The sequence below is a fragment of the Microcaecilia unicolor genome, chromosome 2, assembly GCF_901765095.1.
Source record: "Microcaecilia unicolor chromosome 2, aMicUni1.1, whole genome shotgun sequence".
Lineage (NCBI taxonomy): Eukaryota > Metazoa > Chordata > Amphibia > Gymnophiona > Siphonopidae > Microcaecilia > Microcaecilia unicolor.
Window position 1 is genome coordinate 385591492 of NC_044032.1, and position 27550 is coordinate 385619041.

General features: G+C 44.5%; 1 protein-coding gene across 1 annotated transcript in view; it reads right to left on the bottom strand.

Moving 5' to 3' along the window:
* ANTXR2 (ANTXR cell adhesion molecule 2) overlaps positions 1 to 27550 on the bottom strand; it is a 437579-nt gene that overhangs the window by 110553 nt on the left and 299476 nt on the right. Inside the window, exons 12-14 of the mRNA XM_030190557.1 lie at positions 17119 to 17214; positions 6141 to 6182; positions 2096 to 2191 (exon numbers count right to left, since the gene is read on the bottom strand). Coding sequence (XP_030046417.1) covers positions 2096 to 2191; positions 6141 to 6182; positions 17119 to 17214 — 234 coding nt within the window. The remainder of the gene's footprint in view (positions 1 to 2095; positions 2192 to 6140; positions 6183 to 17118; positions 17215 to 27550) is intronic.

The window sequence follows — 27550 nt, forward strand, 5'->3', positions numbered from 1 at the left end:
TCTAATGTTGTATTACCACGTGGTGTTCAAAATATTCTGCTTCCAACAACTGCTGCTGTAAATCACACTTGTTTATTCTTACTTTTATTAAGAGGACCTCAGATCTTCCCAGCTTGGCTGTTCTATTCAGAACTCTTTTGCATAATATTTTCTTACATGCGCTCAAGCTGTTTTCTGGAAGTATTTATTATCACCGGTCCTATATTTGCTATCAAATTCTTTCAGAGGTCAGGATTCTAAATCACTGAAAAAAACTCCCACTCGGAGAAAAACCAGTGATTCCTGCCCTCTGAAACACAGCTTCCCCTTGTGTCAAGCAGAATATTTTCTGCAACTGATTCTGTCCTACATTTACATTTAAATAGGGTTAAATGCAGTGCTCAATCTCCCAGCTTTTTGTTTGTAGGATCTCTATTCTCCCCAAACATAAACAGTCTGTACTTAGCTTCAGGGTATTCCGTGAACCGCCAGCTACAAGCTGTTCCGTGAACCACCAGCTACAAGCTGCATGTCACTGCTTCTTTCCTCTTTTCCATTGTGATGTATTCTGATTCCTTCTGTCCCTCCAACAAGAACGTCTCGTTTCGCTGCTCTCACTGCTGCGTCAGGAAGGAAACACTATCTCTGACATCCTCCTTGCATTTTTTCAAAATGGCCGCGGTTTTTGTAACAAACGCTCGAGCTTGTTCTTATCCAATCAGCTATTCCATTATATTTAAAGGGCTATTGCTTTCACTTCTAGTACTTGAAAATCAACTTTCTAGAAAAAACGCTTTCCATTCTACATTTTTATTTAAACCATATGGTTCTATTGTGTTGTACTGGTAAATTAGCTTTTGTTCTTTTTGCCATAGTTTTGATTTTATATCCCCCCCTCTCTTTCCCTGTTGTATCTGTTCAATCACCATGAATTTCAGTTGGTCAAATGTGTGTCCTGTTGTAATGCAATGCTGTGACATTGGTGCTTCCGGTCTTCTATGAGTTATGCCATGTCTGTGTTCTATCACTCTTGTCTTAAACTTTCGTGAAGTGTGTCCTATGTAGATTTTTTCACATGGACATACACAGGCATAGATCACATTCATGGACTCACAATCTGTGGTTCCTCTGATGGTTAAGCTTTTATTTCCATTATTCCATATTAATTGAGAACCTTCAATCATATTCTGACATACACTGCACCTTCCACACTTCCTGTGGATTCCCAGTTTCTGTTCATATTTCGACCACACATCTGAATTACATAATGTATCCTGGAGATTAGTGTTTCTGCTATAAGATATCATCAATCTCTGATCTTTGAATTGCTCTTTTGTCTGTAATATCTTCCAATGTTTTCTAATGATAGTAGCCACCTTCCTAGACTGGTCATTATACTTGAGAATACAATTTAAGTCAGTGGTCTGATGTTTTATTTTTGATCTCAGAAGCCAATCCCTATTGTTATATCTTGCTCTCTTCCGAGCTTTCCGCACTATTTTTGATGGATAACCTCTCTCCAGCAATCTCTTTTGTAATTCCTCCGATTTGTCATTATATACTTGAGTGGAATCACAAATTCTCCGATATCTCAAAAACTGAGAGAATGGGAGACTCGTCACCAAATGTTTAGGATGCATGCTGTTAAACGCCAAAAAAGAGTTTCTATCAGTTGGTTTAGTGTAGATGTTTGTGCGAATTGTTTTTGGTATACTACTTGAAATGACTACACAGTACGTAATAGAACATTATAATTGGTAGTGAAGGGTAAGGTAAAGTTATAACATATAGATGAGTAAGAAAGTAGGAAGAATTAGAAAGTAAGGTGACTGATCTGAAGAAAGTTGCACATGAAGTCAGAAGATGGTTAAATATCATCTCAGCTAGGGTAGGAGTGGATAAACATGTCCCCCTAACAAACTAAAATTAACATCCTGAATGGGACAAATAAATGAGACCCTGACCTCATGGTAAATCCAGCAGACAGGACAGGATGATATGTCAAGCACATACAATCTTTTTGTCTCTATTTATTCCCTACAGAAGCTCCCTTTTATGAGGCTGCTAATTGTTCTTCTGTTTTTAATAGTACTATAACAAGTTAGAGAGTACAAACCTCCATTCGTTTAATTCCACCAACTCCTCGACCTCCATAGTAGGATGCATCCACGGTTGGCCATTTTTTGGGAGGCAATATATCTTCTTCTGGTTCCTGTACACAGAATTGAGACATGTAAAATATGTCCTCAGTTTCTCATTAATACAGTATATCTCTACAGCAATTTCTAACTTTTATCATTTCTAACTTTTATGGGATGCTTAAAACTGCTTCTAAATCTCTGGTTATAATGGATAATTCTGTTAAGAATCAAGAAATGCTAATAAATTACATCACACAGAATTGTTATTATAAGGCCCTAATATCCTTTGTTCAGTCTCATTTCTCCAGAAACCTCTACGTAGTGTCATTTCAAGCTGGCGACCCAGCATATCATTTCTGTGCTTGCATAATACTACCACTGGGGGCACCAGAGGTACAAACATTTTGAAAGCTGTATCTAAAAGTCTTTTGCAGAGAAATGAAAACTTCTAGTCAAATTTGATCCTCCTAGATGTGAAACCCCTACCTTTATTAATTTATAAATACACTAATACATGTTTCTTAACTCTCTCTATTCTCTCCATACAAAATAAAATTCTCTGTAATGGGGTTCATGCTTTGAAACCATGGGCCACTATTTCGGCGTATGGAATCATCTTAGCCACATATTAAAAAAGAACTAAAAGCTTTATTTTTTAAAGATGCCTTCTTTATTTAACCATAGAGCATCAGCTTTGTATCTTGCAGAACAGCTGGGAGCGTGTTCCTGGGACATCTATTGCTTTATTTTCTATCCTGGAATTTTAAATTGTAACTTCCATTATTATTACTATTATTTTTGTTGTTTATAATTTTTCTCCCTCTTTGTTTACTGCTGATACGTGCTTAGCAAAATTGCAGAGAGAGTGAGTAGCGTGTAAGTCCATGCTACTCACTCTCTCTGCGATTTCGCCAAGCACGTATCCTGCCTTTTAGCGTTTAGGATTTTCTCCCTGAGCTATTTGCGTGGTTTACAGGACCCCTGAAGAAGGCTTCACGGCTGAAACACAGCCCATGTTGGGTCATATCTACCAATGCATTCTGTTTTTAACATTAGAGAATAAAACCTTTAAAGGCTTTTTGTCATCTTGTGACTTGTTTTCCTTGGGATCTTCCTCTCTTCTATTGTACATCTCCTTTCCCTGACCTCAATGTAACTCAGCTTGAAGTGAGATTTGGAAAGGAGAGGAATTAAATCCAAATCTGCATATTTCTGGTGCAGGTGGTAAATTGTAGCTTCTTTTTCAGAGGATGCCATACCAAAGATTACATGCACCCCTTGATCGACCTTCCGCCCAGAAATGCCAATCCTGCTGCTCGTTCTTTTCTCCATTTGCATTTCCCAAACTGTAAGGGTGTCAGGTATAAAAGGATCTTCGCCTCGTCCTTCCGCTATTGGAGTCCTAAGCACTGGAATGCACTCCCGCAACACCTTAAAACCCAAGCGGACCACTCCCTCTTCAAGAAGTTGTTAAAGTCCTATTACTTTGCCAAGACTTACTCTCCACTTTTTACCGTTGACTGATGCACTCTCCTTGACCCTTACCCTGTTAATTTCACCCTGTTAGATGTTTTTCATCCTGCCTCCTCCTTGTATACTTTTCTAAGTTTCCTATTTTGTGATTTTATTTAACTTTTTGTAAGCCACATTGTGCCTGCATGTGTGGGAAAATGTGGGATATAAGCAAACCATAAATATATAAATAAATAAAGCCTGATACTCTGGTAACATCACCTCAGGTTCTCTACTAAAAGCTTATAATTGGAATAGTTAAATTAAGGTAGGTGTGTTTGGTTAAACATATGCACTCTTTCTCTACATTATGGCTGGCAAAAGAGATAGTAAAAAAAAATTAGATGAGCCTTCACTGATCTACTTATTCAGTATTCCAAAACTATCGTTTTTTTTTTGTTTTGTTTTTTTGCAACTACACAAAATTTTAAAAGTCAGAAGTCAGGAAGGAATATAAAAAAACACAACTATTTCCATAATCAAAGGAAAGCACCACTACACATCTGCAGGTAGTGTTTATTTTATTTGATGATGTTAGTGGTTTAGGAACATCTTGTGAGCAACAACTTTTGAAGATCTAGGCAAACCTTCCTTTTTTTTTTTTTTTTGGCGATCCCATAAACCACTACACATCCAGGAACAGAAGGAAAACAGTACTGCCAGAAGCTCACACCCTGTCTTCCCCCTGCCCCCATGTCCTTCTCCGAACTGACCCAAACATGCTCAAAGGCCAGAACCCTAGGCACTACTGAATGGTTTACATATTGTGGAATTTGTTGTAATATTTTATGGAGGAGTAGCCTAGTGGTTAGTGCACGGACTTTGATCCTGGGGAACTGGGTTTGATTCTCACTGCAGCTCCCTGTCACTCTGGGCAAGTCACTTAACCCTCTATTACTCCGGGTACAAATAAGTACCTGTATATACTATCCAGCTTATAATCAAAAGTGATCGCCGGCCATTTCCCGACACAAATCGGGAGATGGCTGGCGATCTCGGAAAAGCGGCGAAATCGGTATAATTGAAAGCTACGTTTTTGACAGCATTGCCGCTTTCCCGTCGCCTCGCCAGCGAAAGTTCAAAGGGGCGTGTCATCGGCTAAGCGAAGTCGGGACATGGGCAGGCGTGGGCGTGGCTACCAGATGGCTGGCTTTCGCCGATAATTGAAAAAAAAAACCCGGCTATAAGCAGTATTTCGCCGGGTTTACTTGGTCCTTTTATTTTCACGACCAAGCCTCAAAAAGGTGCCCCAACTGACCAGATGACCACCGGAGGGAATGGGGGATGACCTCCCCATACTCCCCCAGTGGTCACCAACCCCCTCCCACACTACAAAACTAAAATTAAAAACCTTTTTTGCCAGCCTGTATGCCAGCCTCAAATGCTGTACCCACCTCCATGACGGCAGAATGTGTTCTATCCTCCGCCACCCTTTCCCTGGTTGTGATGTGGCTTTCGGATGAGTGTAACACCTTTTCTGTTAGGTGCACTGCAGAGTCACATCAGCAATGCATTGTGGTGGGGGTAGGGTACTGGGCTGTATTCCCATGGTGCTTTTCCCCCTGCTAACTGGGTCAGAGTGTGCCCTGTTTTGCTTCCGTTAGTCCATGAGGTAGTGGCCATGTTTGTAAGTCAATTTTAGATCCCTTTCAAGTGTTAGCCACGTTAGAGAACTTAGTTCTTACCTTGAATGTTGCTGAAAGAGGGCATTGTACACCATTCTGCCAGCTCTGACCTACTGCTAATCTCAGTACCAGGAAGACTCTTTGCTAGTGGGGCACAACCTCTGATCTGCAGTTAACTGTGAGTAAACATGCTTATTCCAATAAAGGACTTTTTCAACGAGATTAGTGTTCAGGTGTCAACTGGTGTGGCAAGCTTATACAGCAGCAACTAGTCCTGTCCCTGGAGCACTTTTAGTGGGTACCGCAGTGCACTTAAGGCAGGCGGATCCAGACCCATCCCCTCCCCCTACCTGTAACACTTGTGCTGGTAATGGGAGCCCTCCAAAACCCACTGTACCCACATGTTTAGGGTGCCCAGTTGGTGTCCTGGCATGTCAGGGAGACCAGTGCGCTACAAATGCTGGCTCCTCCCACGACCAAATGGCTTGGATTTCGCCAGCGAAATCCACGCCATTTGGCCGGGCCAAACCGTATTATCGAAAAAAAAAGATGGCCAGCCATCTTTTTCGATAATACGGTTCCGGCCAGCTGTAGCGCCACCGCCAACATAGATCGCCGGCGACCTATTTGGCCGGTGACGTTCAATTATGCCCCTCCACATAAACCACTTTGAATATAATTGAAAAATCCACAGAAAGGCAGTATATCAAGTCCCTTTCCCTTTTCTATTTGCTGAATATCACTTTGGGTGGTCCCTGTTTATGGTCGGGAATATTTCAAAATAAATTATCACTAGCAATAAAAGCAATGGCTAACAGTGCAATTAAATTGGTTGTGCCCTTGGCTAAAAATGAGCTGTAGCCATTACCATGCACCCACATACCTCTTTTGGTGCAGGGGGTGGTGGAGGAGGATCCTTGATGACCTACAAAGAAAACAAACAAAATGTTCAGCAAGACTGAAGAGAGACAACAGACAGCGTGTCAGAATTTGAAAAGATGTCTTACTATTAACCGTTCTGCAATGATTCCCTCATGCTTGTTGGCCAGTTGACTACTGATAGTGTAGCTGCTTTGGCGATTGATTACCCAGGCTCTGAGGAAAAGTACACCTGCCTCCTGGAGAACAATAACCTTGGCTTTTCTACCACCACTCTCTGGGTCACGTGTTCAGGCCCATTTACTTATTAATTGGATGAGGTTCAGTAGATTTAAGTAATCCCCAATCATGACATTCTAATGCAGTTAATTAGGCAGAATCAGAAGCCTCAGCTTTGCCTCGCCATGGCCCCAAGATGTCTGGCCCTTTATGTGATTCTGCTGAAGTATTTCTGGAGCACTGACAAGTGGGAAATGCCATCTGGTTACCCAAACACACTTCTGGGCCTCTTAGTTAGCTACCCAAATGATATTTTGCAGGCCCATCATTTGAAAGTATATAGGCTTTATTGTACACAAATAGCAATGCCTACCATGCTGAACAATTAAATTGAAAACTATTCTGAAATTGCTACTGAAAACTATCCCTTGAGCCCTCATTACTGAGATTTGACTGAGTGACATTCCTTCCCAATACTTCATACTAGGGTAAGATATTAAACACTAGGCCAGATTCTAAAAGCACTAAATTATACATCTTTCAAGCATGTAGTTATGCATATTTCTATCTATAGGTAATTCATATCTATACGTATGTATATGTGTGTTTGTGTGTGCGTGTGTGTTCTTTTTTTTTTTTTTTTGTAAGTAAAGGGAAATTCATTTACTCTCCCAGAAGTACTCCTGATCTACTGTTATTCTCTAGGATTAAATGTTCCATAGACATATTTAAAATAAAGTTCAGCAATCTAAGGCTTAAGGCTTCACTTATGTTATGTTGTTATGCAGTATATCAAACATCAGAGTTTGTAATTACTGCCCATATTGAATTAGTAACACAAGTTTTTGTGTACATCAGTGCTAATAAATTTACAAATTGATTTCAAGATTGAGGTATAAGTATATGACTCCTGAAAACAAATGTGCTTGGCAAAGCAAGCTATTGAATCAGTAGTTTCTATGGTAATCATCAAATAAGAAATTTAATAGGTGAAGAAGAGACCTGTGCAGTCTCTAAAGTTTATGAGCAGCATCCCCATTGTAAATTCTAATACTGGTCCCCCACAAAGTACCACAATGGCAAGTAATCCATCTTTGATATGCAGAGGGTTTGTTAGAGCACTGCAAGCAAGAAGATCATCTAGGCAGGATTGTCCCAAGCTGGAAATGTGCCCTGTGCAATATGCCCCTTAGTGCATCTGCCCATTCCACTACTACATGACAGCCACGGTAGGGGGAGGGGGAGGGACACAATAGGCGGGATGCAATTTTGATGCCCTGCCTCTTTTGTGCCCTTTGCAACTGTCGCCACACACAACTCACAGCAGCCCTGCATTGGCGGTGCCAGGCATTGAGTGGCACTGGAAACCATGGATACACATGAACCAGGAATGCCGCAACCTGCTAACCCATATACCCCTTTTGTCACAAGTACGCTCAAACCTAAAGCACTGCATGGCATCCAGCTGACCCAACCTTCCCACCCCTGCCCAGAGTACCACCCACCCCTGTAATATATACTGATGCCCCTTGCATCTTACTACTACTACTACTTAACATTTCTAGAGCGCTACTAGGGTTACGCAGCGCTGTACAATTTAACAAAGAGAGACAGTCCCTGCTCAAAGAGCTTACAATCTAATAGACAAGTGAACGGTCGGTCCGATAGGGGCAGTCAAATTGGGGCAGTCTGGATTCAGTGAACGGCAAGGGTTAGGTGCCGAATGCAGCATTGAAGAGGTGGGCTTTAAGCAAAGACTTGAAGACGGGCAGGGAGGGGGCTTGGCGTAAGGGTTCAGGAAGGTTGTTCCAAGTATAGGGTGAGGCGAGGCAGAATGAGCGGAGCCTGGAGTTGGCGGTGGTGGAGAAGGGTACTGAGAGGAGGGATTTATCCTGTGAATGGAGGTTATGGGCAGGAACGTAAGGGAAGATGAGGGTAGAAAGATAGTGAGGGGCAGCAGACTGAGTGCATTTGTAGGTAAGAAGGAGAAGCTTGAATTGAATGCGGTATCTGATCGGAAGCCAGTGAAGTGACCTGAGGAGAGGGGTGTATGAAAGTCTGTACAAATATTCTCTTCCCATGTACTATTTTCTTAGAGAATTTGCAGGTATCCAGGGAGATGGTGGAGATGAAAACGGTAATGGAATTCAAACACGTGTGGGATAAACCCAAAGGAATCCTGTTTAGAAGGAATGTTTCCATGGAATCTTAGAGGAGATTGGGTGGCGACGCCAGTAATTTGGAGGGGCATTTTCGAAAGAAACGTCGAAGTTGCGATTTGGACGTCCTTGCAAAACGGCTAAATCCAGGGGTGGGGAAACCTGTATTTTCGAAACAAGATGGACATCCATCTTTCATTTCAAAAATACAGTCAGAGACGTCCAAATCCTTAAATTTGGACATCCCTAGATTTGGACATCCCTAGACATGGACGTTTCTGACTTTCAGAGATTTTCGAAACCAAAGACGTCCATGTCAAAAATGTCCAAATGCAAGCCATTTGGGCGTGGGAGGAGCCAGCATTTGTAGTGCACTGGCCCCCCTGACATGCCAAGACACCAACCGGGCACCCTAGGGGGCACTGCAGTGGACTTCAGAAATTGCTCCCAGGAACATAGCTCCTTTACCCCCAACCTCCCCCCCCCCCAAAAAAAAACCCACTACCCACAACTGTACACCACTACCATAGCCCTTACGGGTGAAGGGGGCACCTATATATGGGTACAGTGGGTTTGTGGTGGGTTTTGGACAGCGCGCTCTTTCCTCCACAAACGTAACAGGTGGGGGGGGGGGGGTGGTGCTGGGTCTGCCTGTCTGAAGTGCACTCACCCACTAAAACTGCTCCAGGGGCCTGAATACTGCTGTCACGGACCTGAGTATGACATCTGAGGCTGGCATAGAGGCTGGCACAACATATTTTTAAATATGTTTTTTTAGGGTGGGAGGGGGTTAGTGGCCACTGGGGGAGTAACAGGAGGTCATCCCCGATTCTCTTCGGTGGTCATGTGGTCATTTTGGGCACCTTTTTGTGCCATATTCGTAATAAAAACATGTCTGGGTGAAAACGTCCAAGTGTTCATCAGGGACGTCTTTCTTTTTTTCGATTATGGGTCAAAGGCGTCCAAGTGTTAGGCATGCCCAAGTCCCGCCTTCACTACGCCTCTGACACGTCCCCTTGAAATTTGGACATCCTTGCAACGGACTGCAGTTGGAGCCGTCCAAAATTGGGTTTCGATTATACTGATTTGGACGTCCCTGGAAGAAGGACGTCCATCTTCCGATTTATGTCGCAAGATGGACGTCCTTCTCTTTCAAAAATGAGCCCAATAGTCACCTCAGGGATCACTTGCAGTATACCAAGTGCTGAAAACAAATTTAAAAAAAAATCTGTACTTGGACTGATGCTTTTTTAACATATTTATAAATGATGTGGAATAGGGACCAATGAGAAAGGTGATCAAATCTGCAAATGACACAAAACTATTTCAAGTTATTAAATCAGAAGCAGATTATATGAAATTGCTGGAGGACCTTGCAAGATTTGGAGACTGGTCATCCAAGCGGCAAATGAATTTTATTATAGACAAATACAAAATATCAGAAGCTAAAATTGCAGAAGATGGGGGAAGAGGATGTGGGAGGACAGGTGGGAGCAGGGGCGAAGCTAATTAGGGGCGGTTAGGGAATTGTAAGATGCAGAAGAAGATGGAGTGGATTGGTGGGTTTTAATTTAAAATTTGTAAATACCAAGGAGCTGAGTGGGGAATTGGCTGTGCGGATGTAATAGGAGAGATTTTGGGGGAGGTGTATTAGGACAGCCTCTCCAAGGCCAGGGATTTTTCCTGCTCTTTGGAGGCAGCGTACCCACCCACCCTCCCTCCCGGTTTTGTTTAGCTGCAGGTAGGTAGTTATGGTCTGTATTGGACAGGTGGTAGGTTGGGGCTTGTCACAGTGGGCCGACACCCAAGCTATTGGGGTTTGGCTCATGGGGGGTTGAGCACTTAACTTAAATTATATGGCTGGAAGATCAGGTTTCAAGTTGCAGGGCATTGGATCCATTAAACTGGGCATGGAGGACCCTAGCTAATTATTGAGGGGCATAGAATGGTGCATATCAGCAGGGGAGAGATTTGGTGGTGCCTGCTGTTCAGCTGTTACAGTGAGCAGCTGGTTTAAGTAATTATTTTGTAAACTTATAGCTTGGATGTGGATCTGGATTATTGTTACAATTAATGATTATGTTTACAATAAACTGAGCTGTAACCTGCTTTACTTCCACCTTGCTGCTCGTGTTTTTTTTTCCCTTGTATTTAAGTATTGTTAATTAACAGAATGGGGTTATACTGAAAGGGGGGGAGGGGAGGGTTGTTATGGACCCTTGTGGGTTAGGAGGGCCCAGCTCCCCAGGTTAATAGTCAAATGCAAACTATTACAATAGTCCAGATGAGACAAGACAAATGCCTGGACTAGCATAGAAAAATGTTCTTTGGTAAACTTTTGAAACACCATCCTCTTTGAGAGATGACACATTCTGATAATGTAAGTTTTTTTGGAACACACCTGCCAGAATAACTCAGCCAAAGTGCTTTTATTGAGTTTAAACCATGAATCCTATTCTAATTCCCAATCATCAAAATACTATCAGACGCTCTAGAGAGTGGTAGCTAAATTACCATTCACCAGAACATCTCACCAGCGTATGAATAAAACATAGTAACATAACATAGTAGATGACGGCAGAAAAAGACCTGCATGGTCCATCCAGTCTGCCCAAGACAAACTCATATGTGTATACCTTACCTTGAATTGAATTTGTACCTGTCCTTTTCAGGGCACAGACCATATAAGTCTGCCCAGCAGTATTTCCCGCCTCCCAACCACCAGTCCCGCCTCCCATCACCGACTCTGGTACAGACCGTATAAGTATGCCCTCCCCTATCCTTGCTTCCCAACCACCACCCCCTCTTCCCCCCACCTGCTCCGCCACCCAATTTCAGCTAAGCTTCTGAGGATCCATTCCTTCTGCACAGGATTCCTCTATGCATATCCCATGCATGTTTGAACTCTGTTACCGTTTTCATCTCTACCACCTCCCGCGGGAGGGCATTCCAAGCGTTCACCACCCTCTCCGTGAAAAAATACTTCCTGACATCTTTCCTGAGTCTGCCCCCCTTCAATCTCATTTCATGTCCTCTCGTTCTACCGCCTTCCCATCTCCGGAAAAGATTCGTTTGCGGATTAATACCATTCAAATATTTGAACGTCTGTATCATATTCACCCCTGTTCCTCCTTTCCTCCAGGGTGTACATGTTCAGGTCAGCAAGCCTCTCTTCATACGTCTTGGAACGTAAATCCCATACCATCCTCGTAGCTTTTCTTTGCACCGCTTCCATTTTTTTAACATCCTTCGCAAGATACGGCCTCCAAAACTGAACACAATACTCCAGGTGGGGCCTCACCAATGTCTTATACAGGGGCATTAAAACCTCCTTTCTTCTGCTGGTCACTCCTCTCTCTATACAGCCTAGCAATCTTCTAGCTACGGCCACCGCCTTGTCGCACTGTTTCGTCGCCTTCAGGTCCTCAGATACTATCACCCCAAGATCCCTCTCCCCGTCCGTGCCTATCAGACTCTCCCCGCCTAACACATACGTCTCCCTTGGATTTCTACTCCCTAAGTGCATCACTTTGCATTTCTTCACATTGAATTTTAATTGCCAAATGTTAGACCATTCTTCTAGCTTCTTCAGATCTTTTTTCATGTTTTCCACTCCCTCCGGGGTGTCCACTCTGTTGGAAATCTTGGTGTCATCCGCAAAAAGGCAAACTTTACTTTGTAACCCTTCGGCTATGTCACTCACAAATATATTGAACAGAATCGGCCCCAGCACCGATCCCTGAGGCACTCCACTACTCACCTTTCCCTCCTCCGAGCGAACTCCATTTACCACCACCCTCTGGCGTCTGTCCGTCAACCAGTTCCTAATCCAGTTCACCACTTTGGGTCCTATCTTCAGGCTGTCTAGTTTATTTAAGAGCCTCCTGTGGGGAACCATGTCAAAAGCCTTGCTGAAATCTAAGTAGATGACGTCCATAGCACGTCCTTGATTTAATTCTCCTGTCACCCAGTCAAAGAATTCAACAACATCAAGAGCAGAAAAACAGAAGTCAAATGAACTTGCATAGACATTAAACAATATCGGCAAGAGGGTGAGCCCTGAGGGGCTTCAGACCGTGGTTTTCAGATCTTTGACAGTACATCTTTATAATGTCTATTGAGTAAGAAAATCATTTTAAAACACTTAGAGATTCCAAAATCACTTAATTTAAACAGAATTTTATAATCCACGATACTGAACACTGCTATTAAATCAAACTGTAATAAAATCATAGCTCTATCTCTGGACAGAAAATGTTTGACGATGGATACAATGGCAAACACCACAGATTTGGTACTATTAAAAGATCTAAACACTGCCTGATGTAAAACTATCTCATGCATATTCAATAAGGATGTCCTGAAAGCCTAACCGGTGTGTGACTCTTAAGGACCAGAAGTACCTCGCTGCTGTTGTATGGCATAGATGTTTGAATATCATTGCTACAAACTTTTACTCATCTCTGATTCCTGAAAACAAAATATATTTTATTCCACCACATCACATCTTCTCTTTCTTTTCCATACACTTGCCATTACTTCTATTGTTGAGTGCCTAAATTGTGTTTTTGTCCTAAAGAGCGTTTATTAATTATGCAATGTTGATGCTACCCAAAAAAATATTCAAGCAGATAAGGGCACACTCAGTGTTCACTAAATTTGCAGTACAATATACGAGACATTGAACAAGTTTCAAAAAGCTGCCTCTAAGCTTTCTTGTAATGCAGAGACTTTGCTGCCAACATTTACTGGACAAGATATTTAGCACAGACAATAAAATATGCAAACATTAGCAGTACCAGATTCCACACGTGACTGCAGTACACTAGCATGGCAGAAACTACCAGATCAGTGCATTAAATGTGCATAACTATATGCAAGCTTCCAATCTAAAACTATTAACATTAGAGTAATGTGTAATAACTACTGAAATGACAGCAGTGCAAGCAGGATACAGAATAGCTTAATGGCTTGAGCAATAGGCTCAAAGCCAGGTTCAAATCCCCCTATGGCTCCTTGTAATCTTGGGTAAGTCACTTAACCCTCCATTGCCTCAGGTACAAGCTTAGAATGTAAACCTTCTGGGGACAGGAAAAATTACCTACTGTGCATGAATGTAGCTTGCCTTGAGCTACTACTGACAAGGGATGAGCTAACTCCATAATCCTTCTCCCCATTCATTACTAGATAAATCTGGAGGCTATATTAGAGAAGAAAGTCACTTTTTTCAAGGCATTAATGCCTACACAACTTGAGCATCTGTAATAAAATACAAGCAGTGATTTCAGCAATGTGCCTTTCTAACGTTCACAAATTCTTGTTTCTTACATTGCCTCAGTCAGAGGCTCAGTTTACTATTATTTCTGGTTGCAAATCAGCCTCAACAGTGGACTATCCTTTTGCTTACATTTCCGACCACAATCTTGCATACTGTTCCAATCTGAAACATCCCAAGAGTCTGAAGCTAAAAGATGAGACTGAGATTTAGCTCCTGGCTTACAGGGCACAAACTTTCCCAACAGCCTTGTCTATCCCGGCTCCAACACAGGCATTTGCTGCAGGCCTATGCTGGCTTCCCCTTCTGTGTAGCACATTACAGAAAAACACACTTCTAAAAATGTATTGTGTGTCACAGTTAAGGAAGGTAAGCCCTTGTACTGGTGAGGCTGGTTCCACTGGTCCTCGCCGCCGGCTGCTGACAGGATAGTCTGGGAAGCTATAGAAAGCAGGACTTGGTTCGGACTGGCCAGAAGGCAGGAACTAAGCAGTGCCTAACACTGATTGGCTGGAACATGACTGGAATAATCCAGCAATTGGCCCTTAAGAGGACAGGAAGGTTTGTAGGACAGAACAAGATGAGGGAAGATAGATAGGACCTCAGGAACAGGACAAGCAGGAAAGCAGGAACAGAGAAAGACAAGAACAGACAAGCTAGGAGCAGAAACAAGCCAGGCTGGAGGACTAGAACAACAGGACTGGGGGCAGAAACAAGAAGGCTGGAAGACTGGAACAACAGGACTGGGTGCGGGAACAAGCTGGATTGGAAGCAAGAACAAACAGGGCTGGTCCTAGCAAGGCAACAAACACTAGAATGACAGCAGATCTGGAAGCCTGCTGCCAAAGCACTGGAGGAGTGTAGAGCACTTCCTTATATATCCCTAGTCAGGAAGTGAGGTCATCAGTCAGTGCCCCATCTAGGACTATAAAAGGGAAATGCAGCAACCAGGAAGTAAAAGCTTATATGACTCTAAGGCATGACATGCTGCAGGATGTTAGTGGTTTCTTGAATTAGATGAGGGGCATGACATTGTTCATGATCTTTTACTTAAGTTACTCTACATCATATATTTTTTGGGGGGTGAACTAGGGATTTCTTGTTTGTTCATTTGTTTTGATGGGTAAGGGCCTAAGTAAATGTTTCTTGGCAAGTTTAGCTATTACTTTCCCTTGTTCAGTATTTCTCTGTACACATGTAGTTAGTAGCCTTGTTTACTGAAGACTACAAAGTGGCCTTGGAATGGGTTTTCAGACTGGACTCTTTTGTAGGTGGTAGAAGAGCTTTCAGGAGGAGAGAAGTAGCCTAGGGATTATAGCAGTGGGCTGGGAACCAGGGAAGCCAGGGCTGGAATTCCACTCATGCACCTTGTGACCTTTGCTAAGTCATTTAACTCTATGATGCCTCAGGTCATTTGCTCTTAAATACAAAAGTTTTTACTGCAGCACATTAACTAATAATGAGATGTGAAGCACATAAATGCATGGAAAGCAGCTTGTGTAAAACCTCATGGGGTGATATCTTTCTTTCCCAAGAGCATCATGCAGGAAGTAACTTAAAGGGACCATTGCTATTAAAAAGCACCTCCTGATCCCCTTCTGAAAGAACTCCTCCCCAGCCTCCCAGCAGCCACTTGAGTTTTCCCTAAAGGCTAATAGTGAGGCAGGGGATGAGGATGCTCCTGCCTTGATGGCTTCTGATCTCAGTCAATAGACACATGAGCTGTAGAACATGAGCATCATAGGCGCCTGGTATAAGAGGCTTAGGGAGGCTAAGCCTCCCCCAGCCGCAAGCCCCCGACTCTCACATGAATCACCAGGCTCTCAACATCAGGGCCACTCCAGGACTGCTGGAATATCTCCCTGGTTCCAGCACCTCTTTCCTCCTCCATCACCTCCGGTTCTACATCTGTCTTGTTTATCCACCCCACCCCTGGTTGCAGCGTCTGTCCCTCTCCCTCCTTCATGTGGATCTTCTAATTTAATTAGATCGCTACTGGTAGCAGTGCTGTAACAACTAAAACAGCCTGCTTGAGGGCTTTGGACTTCCTTGTGACACGTCTCACCTCCTCTGACATGTTCCTGTTTCTGTAAAGCCTGAATTTATTAATTGGACTATGTCAGCTTTTAGAAATGCATCTCTCTGGTATTTTGCATTTCAGTTTCTATTTCTCTATTAGTGCTGTGAGCAGAATCTGACTTCCTGAGGCTTCTGGGTAGTTTTTTTTTGTCTTTATATCTCTCTATTATTGATGTGTGGTCCCTTGTTTCATATTTGTTGAGGGTCTGTGTTTTGTGTGTGTGACTAAGGTGTGGTATTCTGCTAGCATGTTGAGTCTGTGTAGAGATTTTGTTGCAGTCCTGTTTGTTTAGTTTTTTTCACTAGATGTGTATTGGTGTTTAAGGGCATGGTGTAATATTTGCAGTGCTGCCATTTCATCCTGGGAGTTAGTGCTGCTGTGCAAAAACACACTCAGAACCCTACCCTACTACAAGTTTGTGTATAACGTTTTGCAATAGATGACTTATGTGTTGCTGAAAATGGCATTACTACAGAAAGAAATTAAAGGCAAGGCTAGATACATGCTAGTAATGCAAAATATCAAATGCCAAAGGATTTCCTCTGTAGGTTTCTAGTTTTTGGTAGACTATGCAGCAACAAAGTACTATTGCACCTAAGGAACCTCTGATTTAACAGTGATCCTGGCTCACAATTTCTGTCCAGATTAAAGGCAAAATATTATCCAAGCTGCATAGGTCAGAAATAGAAGTACAGAAAAAACTCAACTCATCTCAACAAACTGGATAAGTTCCACCATGCATGGCAGTAAGTGGCTTAAATCCCAGCAAAACGTCTATCAACTACTGGTGACGGGAAAGAACATATTTATCAAATTGGTGTGAATACAGAACTTATTAATTATAATTCTACAACCCACTTTGGAGTTTGATTTACCACACTCTTTTTTTTCCCAATGACACCGAACTGGGACAAAAATTCTTTGTGCAATGTTTCCAAAAATGTGGTTGTGATCCCAAACAAAGACTGCAAAATCCACATTGGGGGTTGTGAACACACCAGGGGGGAAAATATGTATCAGCCTATGCCTCTGAACTAGCCTGCACTATAACTAGGCCTGTGTGGACTCCACAGAAGGAGATGAATGATGGCAGCTATCAGTGTACAAGGGCTGGAAGCAGTGGCATGGATTGCAAGGCAAGGATCAGGATCGCATGCTTGTTCTGTGGCTGCCAAAACTGGGTCACAGCCACAGAGGGTTTGGTAAGCAGTACCTCAGTAACTGAAACTTGTGGGCATTAATCACTTACCACTTTACAGCACAGGGGCCAGAACCACCACATGAGAGCAAGGGCCACCAAAAGCAGTATCACCAAAACTGCGATGATGGCTGCAATACCGCTTGCCTGCAAGAAGAAATAAATACATTCATTGAAGTTGGTTGCTTTTAATTAGTTATTTAATTTGATCTAATAACATCATTTATAGTCCAGCAAGAGCCAATAATTTTCTTACACGTGTTGTCTTTGGAAAATAGCACACTGTTTGAGAAGAATGTACTGCACACTACTAGAACTGGGATTCACTTGTAGGGTCACTTTGCTTCCTCTGTATCCCCATTGGCTGCCTACAGCTGTATGTTTACATTGATATGGCTCTTTTTCTGTCACATTCTCTCAAAGGTAGGGGGAGGAGAAAAGAGGAAATCATAGGTGTAGTTAATTTGCCATTATTGTGCTGTGATGGGTTTAGTTTGTAAGGGGGAAGATTGGTCACATGGTTTGCTGGATTGTGAGGGGTTTTGTTTCTAAGGGAATAGTTAAACAGTGGATGGTTTCAAACTGAATTTGTCAATTAATGTGTAAGTTTTGTTGTTTTTAAGCTGGAATCCAAACACTACAAAAGGGAACTTTAGCACACTGTTGCACTCAGGTCCCATTGATCAGAACTCCCAAACAGCATGGTAAAAATACTGTCGGAATAGTGCGGGGGAATGAACTCCCCAATCATCAATGCTAATGACATGCAAATTTAAGTGTGTTCACAGCGATGATCAAGAGGGATTCTTAGGAGCATTAAGGAGAGGATTGTGCCTGGGTATGTGCTCAAGAGCATGCCCAGGCATAATCCTCCCGCAGAAGAAGTTTGGCAGGTCCGGGCTTTTCTCCAGCGGAAGAAAAGCCTGGACCTGTCAAACGTCCTGGTGGTCCCCTACTCCCAACAAAACTTAACAGCCTGGAGGTCTGGTGGACCCCCAGCCCCCCCCCCCCCCCAAACACATAACCTCCCTGAAAATAAATAAAACCCTCGTGGTCCAGTAAGACCCTTAGCCAGGACCCCAACCTCTACTACTACTACTGCTACTTGACATTTTTAAAGCGCTACTAGGGTTACGCAGTGCTGTACAATTTAACATAGAAGGACAGTCCCTGCTCAAGGAGCTTACAATCTAAAGGACAAATGTACAGTCAGTCAAATAGGGGCAGTCAAATTGGGGCAGTCTAGATTTCCTGAAAGGTATAAAGGTTAGATGCCGAAAGCAACATTGAAGAGGTGGGCTTTGAGCAAAGATTTGAAGATGAGTAGGGAGGGGGCTTGGCGTAAGGGCTCAGGAAGTTTATTCCAAACATAGGGTGAGGCGAGGCAGAATGAGCGGAGCCTGGAGTTGGCGGTGGTGGAGAAGGGTACTGAGAGGAGGGATTTGTCCTGTGAGTGGAGGTTACGGGCGGGAACGTAAGGGGAAATGAGGGTAGAGAGGTAATGAGGGGCTGCAGACTGAGTGCATTTGTAGGTAACCTCTCCCCCCTGAAGGCTAACCCTGGTGATCTAGTGGTGACCTCCTCCTCTCTACCTTGAAGAAAGGAGGAGGGACTAGGACTTCCTCCTCCTACTGGGTGCCTCCTCATAATGGTGACACCCTGCCCGGTGCATCCTGAGATGCACCGGGCAGAGTTTAACTACCATATACAGGAAAAGTGCATGCCAGGATGCACGGACAGGGCGCCACCATTTTGAGGAGGCGCCCAGTAGGAGGAGGGAGGTAGTCCTAAGTCCCTTCTCCTTTCTTCAAGGTAGGGAGGGGGACCACCACTAGGGCTAGCCTTTGGGGGGAAGTTGAGGTTCTGGCTAAGGGTCCCACTGAACCACCAGGGGGCTTTTTTGGTGGGGGGTATGTGTGGGGGTCTGGGGTCCATCAGACCTCCAGGCCCTCGTGTATTTGGGGGGGTCTGGAGTCCACCGGACTACTGGGGCTGTGACAGCTAGGCTCCCCTATTCCTCCCCTGCTTGGCATAACCCTAATGCCAGCTCCAAGATGGCATAGGGTTTGCCATGAGAGGAGCACCTTTGTTTGGCGTGCTGCCCACTGAGCACTGGGGAGGAATGCAGGAGACACTCTTTTGCATGCATTTGAATTCTCATTGCGTTCAAGCTCATTATTTCATGCACTCGCTGGCTCTGAACATTCGGCGGTAGCAAATGCAGGCAGTAGGCTGGCGCTAATGGCCTCTAGCGAAACGCATTTGCTTCTGAGCATCGAGGCTTCAGTTCTTTCGGCAAAGAATAACAGCATAGGAAGAGAGAAAGATACAGCAAAGGAGCAAATTTAAAAACCAGAGCTCAGTGAATGACTGAGTGGCAGAACAGGCAGTCTGTGACTTCAGGTTTTCTAGCTGGGTCAGTGCCAGTGGTGTGTGCCTATGGGAAGCCAGATACGCAAGCAGGCATATGAGTACAATACAAACAGTGTCAACTACTTCCTCTTCACCCTTCTTCTGCCTGTACTTCCTGCTTGCCACTGCAGTCTGAAATCACACTGACTGTGCCTTCTGCCTGTTTGTCACTGAGATGCAGTGAAACAGGATCATTTCACACTAGTATCTGTATCCCTTCTTTTCTAAGCCAATAGTTTTTATTGTTCTAGTAGCCTATTTGTGTATCTGACTGTGCATTGTGTGTGCTGTGCATACAGATACATACCACTGGCACTGCCACAACTAGACAGCCTCAAGTCAGATTGACTGCTTCCTCTGCTGCTAGGGGTAGGAGTGAATGGAGGTCACTCCTGCCTCCATCGCTCCCACTGGACCACCAAGGACTTTAGGTAGGCCTGGGGGATGTGATGGATCAGAAGGGAGGCTATGTGCTTCTGGGAAGGTGGGAGGGAGAGGAATCAGAGGAGGGTCTTGATCTTCTGGGGTGGGGGTGGGGGGGTGAGGAGGGGAATTGGAACTGAGGGATATGATGTGCTTCTGGGGGTGGCTTGGAGGGAGGGGGATTGGGGGAGCAGAGGGCTCCTGCATCTCTTATGTGGGTCCCGGCTGAATATTGGTCAGGACTCACATAAGTTTCAGTGGCCAGCACAACTGCATTTAGCCTCAGATACTCAGCGACAGTGCCTTGCCGGTTGTCACTGAGCTGCAGTATCTCTCCCTATACTGACATGGTTGCGAGGGGAGCCTTTTCCTCTATAACCTGAGCTGCAAGTTTCTCCTTTCAGAAATAAAGATTATTCAACTTGAGAACAATATTCCCTTTTGCCCATGGATCAGACATGGTAGTCATCAGGTATCATTCCAGCTGGGTGAGAGGTTTCAGATTACTTTCAACTTGTTCTATTGAGCACTTCTGTTTCTACAAAAATTCCTGCAGTGCTCCAGAAACCACTGTAGTGATGACCTCACCCAAGGTGGCTGTGACTGAACTCAGGGCCTGTATGGCCTCTTTAAAGGGCTGCCGAACAGACACCATTTATGCCATTTGTATTCTCTCCTGATGCACAAAAGGGCTATCCAGCCCAATGTTAGCTGCAGAGACAGTTCAAGAACACCAGTCTGCTGCTCAACTTAGCTCTGTAGCATTAGATCTGTTCCGAATCCCACCTTGAACTCACATCTTGAATCAATTTACTCAGAGGTGCACCAACTAATGCCTTCCTGATTGAAATGATCATTATTTTCCCACACATTTTTATCTGCTCACACAAGATTCTACCGCTTCTACCGCTTCCTTCTTTATACCCCCATCCTAGGGCACCCCTCACTGCCAGATTCAGCAAGCGAGCAAAGCATGGCACCCCTTTGGTAGCCCCCATTACTCACAGCTTTGATCATAATCCTGCCATTGCCTGTAATGAAGAAACCATTGATTTTTCTCTGCTACCAAACCAGTCCTAAAATATCCTCTGAATTGCTTCCAAGATATGGACTGAGGTATGGCTCTGGTCCATCACCTGGCTGTGTAGTGCAGCTCACCAATATCCAGCTGGTCTTTCCTTGCTAGATCTGACACTTGTCCCTGCCTCATCTAGCTGTCACCCAGAATGCTGTGAGAGATAAGTATGCATGGGTGGCATTCTGGCTGGTCCAGATGTCACTTGTAAAATTGATGTTGCTCCCCTCTGCCTTGTCCAGCTGTGCCTTCACCTAAGCACCACAGTGAGTAAACAGAGAGAGGATTACTTCTCTACTAAACATTCACCTGCTGGGCACTTGTAATTCAGGGCTAACAGATGGAGCAGCTGCTTAAACCCCATATTCTCCACAACTTGCAGAGGCTGGTCATCCAAAGCAATCATTTCACCTATGTACCATGTAATCACTTTGGATTCAGTCTACCTCTTGGCATGGGACAAGGTGGTAGGACACCATCTCTTCTGCTCCATTGTAACTTGCCTCTGTGTCTGAAGTAGGGACTGCATTCTAACTGGTGGGAGGCAGCAACATAGCTACAGGGGGCCTTGGAGGCCCAGGCCCCCCATTTCAGCCTCAGACCCCCCAACCCTGGTTTTCCATCAAGTGCCTGGGTTTTGGGCACTACTGCTGCCCTCCCACTCCCTGTTTTAGCTGTCATGTCATCTCCTGTTCTCAATCTAACCACCTTGGTCAGCTCTCTCCTACTTTGTTTTAGCTTGTTGCAGCACTGCCTTCTTCAATTTTCTGAGTCCCCAGCCCAGGAGTGTCAGTGAGGTAGCAAACTGCCCTCAGCGGCCCGGAAGCTTTCCCTCTGTTGCAATTTCCTGTCCCACACAGGTGGAACGCTGCAGCAGAGGGAGAGCTTCCAGGGTCGCCAAAGACAGTATGTTTACCTCAATGAAGCTTTTGGCGGCCCGGAAAATTGAAGAAGGCAGCATTGCAAGGAGCCAGAATTAAGGGAGCAAGCAGGAAAGAGCAGGTTAGATTGAGAGGCTAAAGCCCATGAGGTTTGTCTCTCTTTCCCTCTCCTGTGCACACCTGTCAACCCTTTACCCAAACAAAGCAAGCAAATCTATGAGCATCTCTATCCACGCTGTCGTACTTTATTGTTGCTGGCACTTTTATTTGATCTTGCTTATATTTTTCAACATGCCGGCTTGTGCAGCATATGGACGTACACAGAGGAAGTATTGGTTTCATTGGTCAGAGTAGTGACCCTTTACTATCAGACAAACTATTTATAAATACAGTTTTTAAAAAATCATTAATTCGGTTGAGACCTGGGAGCATTTAACATCTTTTTTTTTTCTGTGACTACATCAAAAGAAAAAGATGGCATGAGGGAACTTGCTCCTTTTGTTTTGTCAAATACAGCGGTAAATTATAAAAATGCACTTGCCTTTTTTCATTACTACTATTTCACAGAGAAGGTATTGAATAATGAGGGAAGGGTTTCCGTCATGCAGAACTGTCCAGAGTCAGTCTAAATGTGCCAACACACTATTAGCCACCAAGTTCAAAGTTAATTATGTTCAGTGGAAAATAAATCTGTTGGCTCAGGCTGCCTGCTATGTGAAATTTCCATCACTGTTTCATTATTGCTACCAAGTATTACATATTAAGGGCATTTGCTTTAAACTTTAATTCATTTATTCTGTCCTTACATGCACATGGTTTTGTTTTTTAAACCCAAAGGTGAATCCAAAGGGTGGCTGAACAATTAGGCATAAACTGTGTTGTTTCTGACTTTACTTGTTTTGGACTGCTTTGGGTCCTACTGATCTGTACATCTGCTGTCTAGGATTTTGGAAATGGAAATGAGAAAATAAAATTAAGTTTTGGATATATTCAGTAGAAATTGCTGTTTACTTTTGCAATGTGTGTAAGGATGCCTGTTCTGGTATGTGCATGTCTATAAATATGGCTATGATTTCTGAACATGCAGCATCATTAAAGGACAGACTTTTAGATGCCCAGTTGGGTATATATGCTAATCTCAACTTTGTTAAATGTTTCAGATTTATCCATTTATTCTGTTTCAGTGTATTTTCAAATGTAAGCCACATGAAGACTAACTCAAAATAACCTGTTCCTTAGCTGGGCTCTAGCATTACCATGTTAAAAATGAAACCATATCATGCCTCTGTGGTTATGTTCCGCTAATAAGTTAAACGATTAACTGGCTTTCTTGAAAGGATTATATAAGCTTTAGATGCATGACTAGGAACACAAACATATGCTTATTTATTCAATATCACAATTCCTCATGTAAGAGAGAAGGGAGCAGAAGGAACACTGTCAGGAACTCCAGGGAGAGAAAGCAGTAGAACCAGAGGAAGGGACAAGAAGGCTTATTTATTAATACAGCTTAATAAGGTATGTTATAGTTGTTATAAAGCAAAGTTGAGGGATATGTGCCACTGCAGTAATTATTTTTCAGGATACTGTGAAGTGTGTTGAGAGGGTGACCAGATTCAAGTCTACTATAATAGCAAAGTTTAAGTTATGGGATAGTGCAACTTCATTTAAAAATGTCAGTGCTTCCAAGGTTTCCATAAGTGTGCATGTGGTTTATGTTGATGCAGGACAGACTGTTTACTTTAGAAATCCATTATCAAGTGCACTCTAAGACATTATTTAGGAGTATACCAAACACTACTCACACTTATATACCAGTGCCCCTCCCCCCCCCCCCCCCATGATGTCAGGTCTGGCTATGCCCCTGGTGGGAGGGGCTAGTGAGGTGGGTTAACAGAGTGACTGCTACTAACCCTCCCCTTTTCTGTTTCTTTGCTGATACTTCTGCATCATTCATCTGACTTCCAGCCTCTCCTGAAAGCAACACAGCAATGAACATGCCTTCACCAAATCTCCTGTTTATACCCATTTTTGGGCAGGATCCCCAGACCACACGCTCCTTGCCCCAAGGCCCCAGAATGCAATGTCCAGCATTTACATAAATAAGACATAACACACAGAAAATTAAACATAAAGCATTATTATTCTTAGCCATAATTCAGATAATGAAGGAAAATTGTATAATACCAGAACATAGCGATGTCCTTAAAGCAGTACATTCAAGACGTAAACACAAGGATTGCTTTTGCTGCCCATGAACAAACACTATAAACAAACATCATCACAGCAAAACTAGAAAAGACCAGCTTTGTGTAGACAAAGATTAAACAGTTCATATGGCAAGTAACTGGATACTGCAAAATATATTCCTAGGGGAACTGTGTAAAAATTCAAACCTTCACATAAAATTTAAATTTCTGCACATCCTATAAATTGGCACTAAGATCTAGGCTCAAATCTACTATAATAAAAAGCACCTCCAACGTTCTGAAGCTCTGAAGCTTCCGGCTTGACTGAAGGGTTCGTAACGGTGTAGACATCCGGTCTACTACTACTACTACTACTACTTAACATTTCTAGAGCGCTACTAGGGTTACGCAGCGCTGTACAATTTAACAAAGAGAGACAGTCCCTGCTCAAAGAGCTTACAATCTAATAGACAAGTGAACGGTCGGTCCGATAGGGGCAGTCAAATTGGGGCAGTCTGGATTCACTGAACGGTAAGGGTTAGGTGCCGAACGCAGCATTGAAGAGGTGGGCTTTAAGCAAAGACTTGAAGACGGGCAGGGAGGGGGCTTGGCGTAAGGGCTCAGGAAGGGTGTTCCAAGCATAGGTCTCTCCCATCTGTCTCTGCCCCGCCCTTGTGTCAAAACGTCATGACGTTGAGGGCGGGTAATCAGACGCCAGGAGTCAACGAACCCTTCAGTGAAGCCAAGCAGACAGCTTCACAACGTTGCAGGTGCTTTTTTATTATAGTACAGATGTGTTCAAAGTTTGACAAAGGTATGAGGAACGTATCGCTGGGTGGCTGGAGGGGGGCAGGGGACACAGCAGAATCGCTGGGTGTCTGAAGGGGGGGCAGGGGAGACAGCACAATTGCTGGCAGGATGGAGGGGGGTAGGGGAGACAGCACAATCGCTGCATGGCTCGAGGGGGGCCAGGGGATACAGGAGAATCGCAGGGTGGCTGGAGGGGGGGGCAAGGGACACAGGACAATCGCTGGGTGGCTGGAGGGGGGGCAGGGGAGAGAGCAGAATCACTGGGTGGCTGGAGGGTGGCCCAGGGGAATAGCTGGGTAGCTGGAGGGGGGGCAGGGGACACAAGAATCGCTGGGTGGCTGGAGGGGGGGGGGGCCAGGGGAGAGAGAGGAAAATCGCTGGGTGGCTGGAGGGGGGCAGGGGACACAGGACAATCACACACACTCTCTCTCTCACAGACACACTCGAACCCAGTCTCACTCTCTGTCACACACACATAAACTCGCATGGTGCTGCCAACCACAGACAGGGGGGGGAGAGGCAGGGAGTCCTGAGACCACATGGGGGGAAGGGGAGGGGCTCCTCAGACCTCAGAGGGGGAGGGACTCCTGAGACCAGAGGGGGGGAGAGGGTCCTCAGACCACAGTGGGGGAAAGGGGGTTCTGAGACCTCAGAGAGGGGGAGAAGATCCTGACACCAGAAGGGGGGAGAACATCCTCACACCAGAGGGGGGAGGAGATCCTGAGACCACAGAGGGGGGAGGGGGTCCTCAGACCACAAGGGGAAGGGGTCCTTAGACCACAGAGGAAGGGGGGAGGTCTCACAAACACTCTCTTACAGTCAGTGTCTTTCTCTCTCTCATACAGTCTCTCACGCTATGTTTCACACTGTATCACATTCACTCTCTATGTGTCACACAGTTGATCTCACACACACTCTCGGTCTCACACACTCCGTCTCACACACTCCGTCTCATACACTCTCTCGGTCTCACAGAGAGTCTGTGTATCGCACATATACTCTCTCATACTCTCTCTCACACACACAGTGTATCTGTGTGAAACACACTCTCTCACAGTCACTGTGTCTCACATACGCACTCACACACACTCTCATTCTCACACACACACTCTCATTCTCACACACACACTCTCTGTCTCACAGACACACTCGCACCCAGACTCACTCTCTCTCTCTCTGTCACACACTCGCACATTCACTCTCTCTCTCACACAGTCACTCTCACACACACTCTCTCAAACATACACACTCCCAGGAAAACCTTGCTAGCGCCCGTTTCATTTGTGTCAGAAACAGGCCTTATTTACTAGTATATAAATAAAAGGGAAAATCACACTATAACCAGTTCCCCCTAATTACACTCCAGAATCTATCAGTAAGCAGCGTCAGTTCCAGATAGTGGCCCTGCCATGTCCAGCCAATATTGAGATCATTTGAATGGAATTTTGGTTAACACCTCCTGAAGACACCGTTTGGTGAAGACAGTCTGCCACCTGAGGCAAGTGGATTGTCTGCCCCAGCTCCGCTCCATCCTGCCCCCTGGCTCGGCTCCACTCCACCCCCAGTCTGACATTTCTCCCCTTCCTTCATTTACTGAATTTGTGTTTTAGTAATTTTCAATTAAAGTTATATTTGTATTTGGTGGTATTAGGTGTTCCCGTGTTCTCAAAACATTTTGGAGGCTAAGATCTAGGAACCACAATTCTAAAAGAACTTCTGGAAAACACCTGGTGCCTGCGCCCCCCCCCCACCCGCCCGCGCCCACCTGCGCCTGAAACCATAAGCCATAATTTATCAGTTTAAAAGGAGGATTAGAGCTCTCCGAACCCCACCGAACCCCACACCTTGATATACAGTACATCCAACATGTTTCAGTAGAGAGCGACACACAGCTACAGCAATTTTCATATCCCGTCAGTTGCCAGGCCCAGAGCCTCCTCGCTGTTGCATCCTGCCCTTGCGGAAGCAGGAAGTGACATCAACAGGGGGCAGGATGCAGTAGCGAGTAGGCTCTGGGCTCAGCAGCTAACAGGATATGAAAATCACTGCCGCTGCCTGATGCTCTCTACTGAATTGTGGATGCACATTAAGGTAAGGAGCAGGGAGGTGTTCCAAGACAGGATAACAGACATGCCAGAGATGCAGGACCTCTTGGAGCGCAAGGCCCTATGCGACCGCCTCTGTCACCCCTGAATCTGGAGCACCTAAGTGCACCATGCAACTCGTGCAACTGATAGTATTCGATATGTGGTGCGCATCATGTGGCAACCTGCCCATGCCACATCCTCCAGGTGTACGACCCCTTGAAGTTGCTTGCTACATGACTTGTGCGCTGGCTCAGTATAGCACCAAGTACTTCAGCGTGTAACTTTCAATTCCTGGTGCCATTCACTCACTTAAGTGCTAGTACTCCATAACATATGCATACTATCCTGCTTATAATCGAAAGAGAAAAACGCTTATATTCCGACCTAAATCGGGAGATGGACGTCTTTCTCTCGCGGGTGCCCAAATCGGTATAATCGAAAGCCGATTTAGGGCGTCTTCAACTGCACTCCGTCGCGGGAATGAATAAAGCTGATGGGGGCATGTCGGAGGCATGGTGAAGGCAGGACTGGGGCGTGGTTATCGGCCGAGCAGAGATGGGCGTCTTTACCTGATAATGGAAAAAACACAGGCGTTTTTACCGCGAA